Source organism: Lathyrus oleraceus, chromosome 1, assembly GCF_024323335.1.
Source record: "Lathyrus oleraceus cultivar Zhongwan6 chromosome 1, CAAS_Psat_ZW6_1.0, whole genome shotgun sequence".
Lineage (NCBI taxonomy): Eukaryota > Viridiplantae > Streptophyta > Magnoliopsida > Fabales > Fabaceae > Lathyrus > Lathyrus oleraceus.
In genome coordinates, this window is record NC_066579.1 from 140,116,793 (window position 1) to 140,122,934 (window position 6,142).

The window sequence follows — 6,142 nt, forward strand, 5'->3', positions numbered from 1 at the left end:
ATGATTTTTTGAAAATTTGATATTCAAAAAAAGTTTCGATAAAATGATGAAATACCTAAAATAACATTTTAAGAATAATTATTTAAACCAAATTTTTATTTGAAACTTTTATGAAAAGTTTCTTTGTAAATATTTTTACACTAAAATTTGTAACACTATACAAATCATTTTAAGAAAAAGTCAAAACAAACTAGCCCTAAATAAAATATATAAATGGACAACTCTTCTCACTAAGTTTAATATATTATTAATTGAATTAATTAATTTCACACTTGCCATTCTAAAATATCTCTCTCTCTCTTCTTTCATATTCATATTTTCAGAAATCTCTTATATTTTCCTCCTTAATTAGAAACAAACCCTTCTCTTAATTCTTTCATTCATTTTAGATTTTCCATTTCAAACTCAATTTCTCATTTAATTTGATTCTTCCCTATATACAAAATTAGGAAATTAATTAAACAAAGGTTTTTGCATGTGTGATCAATATCATTCCCTCTTAAAAAAAGTTTCATTTCATATAATCTTCACATATGGTTCCAAAAACAATGGCTTCTAGATTTGAAGGAAAAACCATCTTCCTCATTTCAATGTCCTTATAGCTTCTTCAACATCTTAATCCTCTTCAAGGTATACCCTCTAATCATGTTTACCCTTAACAATTTCTTAATCTCCTCAATAATATGACAATAAATATATTAATCATCTTTGTATTCTATCAATCAAATACAAATCTCCATTCATTCATACACTAATTATGCATTTTTTTATGATGAAAGTTTAATCATATTCTTATTGTAACAGGCAACAAAAGCATTAATTTCCACCTCAAAATCCAGTTCTTGCTTCCACATTTTTTCATCCTTTAAATTTAGAAGCCATTTTGAGGTTCTGTTTGTGATTCCAACATGACAATTAAAGGAATCTACAACAAAGGTTGCAAGTACATCAATCAAATTTTTGGTAATTTATCTATCCTTATTCTGCCAATCTCTTAATTTTTCAATTTTTATTTTTTTTATTTATCGTTAATTTTTTTAATCATATTTAAACTTAAAATTTAGTTCTAAAAAAATTAATCTGCAGAAAAGATCTATGATTCAGATAAATTTATTACAATATTTTAAAACGACAAAATCAGAATTTTCTTTCTAATTCTAGCCTAAAATTTGCAATTAGGAAGCTAGAAGAAAATTAATATTTTTTCTCTAATTTAATTCAAAATTTTTGTTATATTTATTATTATTAGTTTTTTTTTAATGTAGTTGTGAAGGAGAGGGAGATTGAAATTGGGGGTCCAACAGATGTTAAGCACGTGGCACACATTGGATGGGATGGTCCCAATGGAAGTGGGCCCAGTTGGGTATGAATCATTCATGTTTATTATTTTTCTTTTAATTTCTTAATTTTGCAATTATTGATTTTTTTGGATTAAATGTTTAATATTTTTTTTTTGTTATTGTTGTTGAGTTTGCAGATGAATGAATTTAAAACAGCACCTGATTTTTCAACATCAATTGGTAGCTTGAATGAAAGAAAAGATCCTAATCTAAAGGCTGTTTCTACATCAGATTCCAGTGAAGGTATGCTTTGATTTTTAGCTTCCAAATTTGTACTCTCAAATTTATTTTGTTTCTACTAGGAAATTGAATAATTTAATTTGCATTTAATTTATTCTTTGTTTGATACAATGTAGTATTATCACTTAATAACATCTAAAACATTTGAACAGATGTTGAAGATCCCACAACAAACCAACCAACACCAATCATGTACCAAGGCAACATTCCATCTGATGATAGTGCTACTCATCATCATCATCATCATCATGTTCCTAGAAAACCAAAAAGAAAAAAGACAAAACCAACTTCCTCTCCTAAATCAAGACAAACAAGACCACCAAGGCCTAAGGGTGTGTATAGTGAAAGAGATTGTGAAAGAGAAGAAACACCAATTGCTCAAACATTTGAAGACTCAAATTGGCAATTGTAATAGCAAGAATCATATGCATGTCCTTAATATAGGGACACTAGGGTTTCAAAGAAGTTTAATTGACCAACCTATTAAGATTTCAATGTTTAGTATTTCATAGTTGAGTTGAAAAATGTCAAAGGTGGGAGGAAAATGTGGTTACTTTAGGGTGTTTGGATTGTGTGCTAGTGTTTGGTTTTATGTGAAATATATTTTGACCTTAAATATATATAAGTTGTATTGTAAATTTTTTAGATTAAATGAAGATATGGAGAGAGAAAATATAGTAAAAGTTCCTCATTTGTACAAGATCAACATCAATATGCTAATAATTCATTGTTATTGTAGTAGAATACTCTTTGTGAGAGATTTTCAAAATGTATAATAGAATCAAAGAAAGAAATCCCAAAAAATGTGTTTCTCACAATGATAACAAATCACTTGTGATAGAATGATTTTCTTAAAGGTATTTAACCAAGTTAACTTTAAGTGGGTAGAGAATTCACATCTTAAAAATAACCTTTTTGTTTGTTTGTGAATTTATTTTTATGTATGAATGGTTATAACCTATGGCTTGTCTTATTTATTTTATTAGAATTATTTAGTTGAATTGAAGTTTAACTAGATGAACCATGATCTAGAATTTTCCTCAGTTTGACATTTAAGTAGATTTGTTTTGGAATTTTCAGTTGACAGATTTATTGGTTTAAGTTGTGACTTTATATTGAAATAATTTATTGTTATCCTAAATTAATGAGTTTCAACAAATGAATTTGATGATTAAGTTAGATCATTTTAGATTTTTAATTGACAGGTTTATTAATTTAATTTTTTATTATTATTTGAATAACTTATAATTATATCGATCAAACTTCATGTGTATAAAAGAACCTAGATGATAGTAAAATACAGTAAAAAAATAAAATAAGTAAACACTAAGTTATATATTATACTGGTATATTTGTAAAGGCTCTACAAGAGGTGGAATATCGGTTTTCTAAGGATAAACCACACAATAAATCATCCCATCAAGCTTTCTAGTCACTTGTTTGTTGAACATGCACTCATTTCCTAATCATCTCTCCCGTTGCCTAGATTACTCGCTCATTTATAAAAACCTAAGGAGTGACGTAACTTAATGGGAGAGGATGTCAAAAGGAGGAAGCCACGTTCTTCATAAAAATATGGGAAGTAACTACCCATTTCCATGTTCCCGAGGAAAATAAATGTTGTTACTTATCACACCTCAAAAAATGAGAACACGAATTAGCGGAGCGCAATCGCACGCTCGCAATGATGGATTGAACAGAGTCGTCACCGAACTTTATTTATTCCTAAAAAGAAAAGGGGAAATATCGATAAAACCCAAGAAAGAACGTCAATGATTATGGTCGTCGCAACCAAATTAGGGTTCGGGAGTCGATTACGTAAGGGGAAGGTATTAACACCCCTTACGTCTGTTGTACTCAACGGGAACCATTAGGTTAGTTGTGCGCGTTAGTGTTAGATTAGAAATGTTAGGCTTCTCAAGTTATTAAGAGGGAAATAAGGATAAAAGAGAGAAGAAAGTTTTTTGACTTTTAACGAATGGGACTAAACCTAAGTTTTTTATTGATGGGCCTGACAAGATTTACAAATCCTGCTCCTACGTATCTCTGGATGCAATAGAGAACTCAAGGCTTACGTAGTTCTGGGTAGAAAATGTTTGTTTGTTGGTCGATTTTAGTGAAAGCTATATTGTATTAATCGACGAAAAACATTGTTTTACCCAAAACAGATGAGGAGCGGACGTATACATCGCGTCGAATGGATTTACAAATCAACAATCAGAAAAACATCACTTATCTCAATTCAACAATTATGGACGAATCATTGCTTTACATCACCTTAAGACAAGATGTCTTTCGTTTATGAAAAGGTTTTTCTGATCAATCGTACGAAGGCGAGAAAAAAAGAGTTTGATTGGTTGAATGTATTTTTGGGTTTGAAAGACGAGTATTCATGACTTGCAAGCTCTTACAACTTGGGTCTAATACTCGAGACTACGCCTGGACCTTTCATCCAGGTAATCTTCTTTTTTCAATTTTATTGAGAAAAGGGTTTAAATATTTACAAGTGTTTTGAAGGGAAGACGAACACTTATGGCTTACAAGCTCTTACAACTTTGGCCTAACATTTGAAACTACATCTAGACCTTTCATCCAGATAATCTTTTTCTTCCAATTTTATTTAAGAAAATGGTTTCAATATTCGAGCGTTTTGAAGAGAAGACGAATAGATAGGGTTTACAAGTTCTTACAACTTGGGCCTAATATTCGGGATTACGACTGGATATTCCATCCAAGGTAATCTTTTTCTTCAGATTTTATTTAAGAAAATGGTTCGAATAAAAAGGTTAAGGTGAAAGTTTGAGATTATTGAAAATTAGGTTGATATTGCTTAAGAGCTCATTGTAAGAAGACCCAAGAGTACCTACGGGACTGAAATAAATCGAAATCGAAAGGAATTGAATTTAGCTCTAAGCTAACTTAAAGCAGACTCATGTATGAATCTCTCTATAAGAAGTCGAGCAACTAAATTTATGTGTCCAAGCGAGTTTAGGAAGTTAAATTGAATTTAAACTTCTGAAGTCGCAACACAATGAAATAAAATAAAATAACAGCCAAATCAAATATATTATTATTATTATTTTAGCAATGTCAAAATTTTTACATCAACTCAAAGTAATTAAAAAATAGAAAGCTAAACACAACACACACACGCACACGCTACCCACAATAAATATACATTACTACAAAATCGAAATAGAACAAAAATACAATAAATTATAAAAATAATGTTAATAAAATAAATAAATAAATAAATAAATATATATATATATATATATATATATATATATATATATATATATATATATATATATATATATATATATATATATATATAACTTAAAAAATCAAAAGTATATATTTCTAACTATACAAAATTTGAACTCACAGAAACTATATGGATCGAAGAAAAATAAAAAGCAAAATATGTGTATACATAGAAACAAAAACCAAAATTATATATATAAAACTAAACTGCCAGCCAAGTAGTATATATATATATATATATATATATATATATATATATATATATATATATATATATATATATATATATATATATATATATATATATATATATATATATATATATATATATATATATATATATATATATATATATATATATATATATATATATATATATATATATATATATATAGATAGATAGATAGATAGAATGCATACATGGAATTGTAGAAACAAATCATGGGCGTAAGGCCCACATCTAAATCCAAACTATACCTTAATTAATCATAATTATAATAGATAATAAAAGACAAAAAAATAAATAAAGAAACACCAAAAACATGTAATTTAAAATAAAGAACTTCAAATTTTAACTATAAATAAACAATACACATCTGACATGTGTCAGGATTTTTTTAATAAAAAAAAAACTAAGTGCATGAAGAAAATGACAAGGGAAGTCACACAAATTATAATAACAGTGATGTACTCTCTATTCCGTATCACTTATCTCTCTCCTGTCGGCTCCGTTAAGACGTATGAGGCGATCGGTCGGCTGGGCGGCGACGGTGGCGCCCCCACCTCTTTTTCACTCACGACCCACACTCCCTTTGATGTTATTCTCGCTCTCTCCTGACTCACTATTTCTTTCATGTTCGAACAAAAACACATCACATTTTGTTTTAACAAACTAGCATACAACATGAGTAAGAATCAACATTAAATGAAAATAAAATGCTAACACACAAGAGAAAAGATACCGGTCACGAACTAATGGAGGTGATGATACCTTCAACGGAGAGGTTACGATGATAGCGGCGTCAGCAAGGGTGGATGCTCAGATTTGCGTTCATGGTGGATGTGGTCATGTCATGAGATTGTTTGAGAAGTTGGATGGTTGGAAGTGATGATTTTGGGTTATGAAAGTTGTTGGTTTATGAGAGTTTTATGTGGTAAATATGTTAATGGTGAAAATATATGATGGTGGTAGTATGAAAGTGGTTTAGTGTATTGTGTAGTTTGAAATATGTAGGAAGGTTGAGCTTTTCATGTTGATGGAGGGAGGAAGAAGGTTAGTAAGGGATGATGAATAT

The 6,142-nt window shown here is 29.1% G+C and overlaps 1 protein-coding gene across 1 annotated transcript; it reads left to right on the forward strand.

The window, feature by feature from the left end:
• The first annotated feature begins 241 nt into the window (after positions 1-241).
• On the forward strand, positions 242-2,282 carry LOC127122440 (CRIB domain-containing protein RIC9). The gene is made up of 5 exons (XM_051052782.1): positions 242-630; positions 805-963; positions 1,266-1,363; positions 1,478-1,583; positions 1,733-2,282. The coding sequence occupies exons 2-5, from the start codon at positions 909-911 to the stop codon at positions 1,990-1,992; spliced, it is 519 nt and encodes a 172-aa protein (XP_050908739.1). The 5' UTR covers positions 242-630; positions 805-908; the 3' UTR covers positions 1,993-2,282.
• The last annotated feature ends 3,860 nt before the right edge of the window (positions 2,283-6,142 follow it).

What these genes read in the sequence shown, in the direction of transcription:
- LOC127122440 (XM_051052782.1), top strand. Translation starts at nt 909, where the DNA reads ATGACAATTAAAGGAATCTACAACAAAGGTTGCAAGTACATCAATCAA. An exon ending in GTACATCAATCAAATTTTTG is followed by an intron (nt 964 to 1,265) that starts GTAATTTATCTA and finishes TTTTTAATGTAG; the next exon opens with TTGTGAAGGAGAGGGAGATT. An exon ending in TACATCAGATTCCAGTGAAG is followed by an intron (nt 1,584 to 1,732) that starts GTATGCTTTGAT and finishes ACATTTGAACAG; the next exon opens with ATGTTGAAGATCCCACAACA.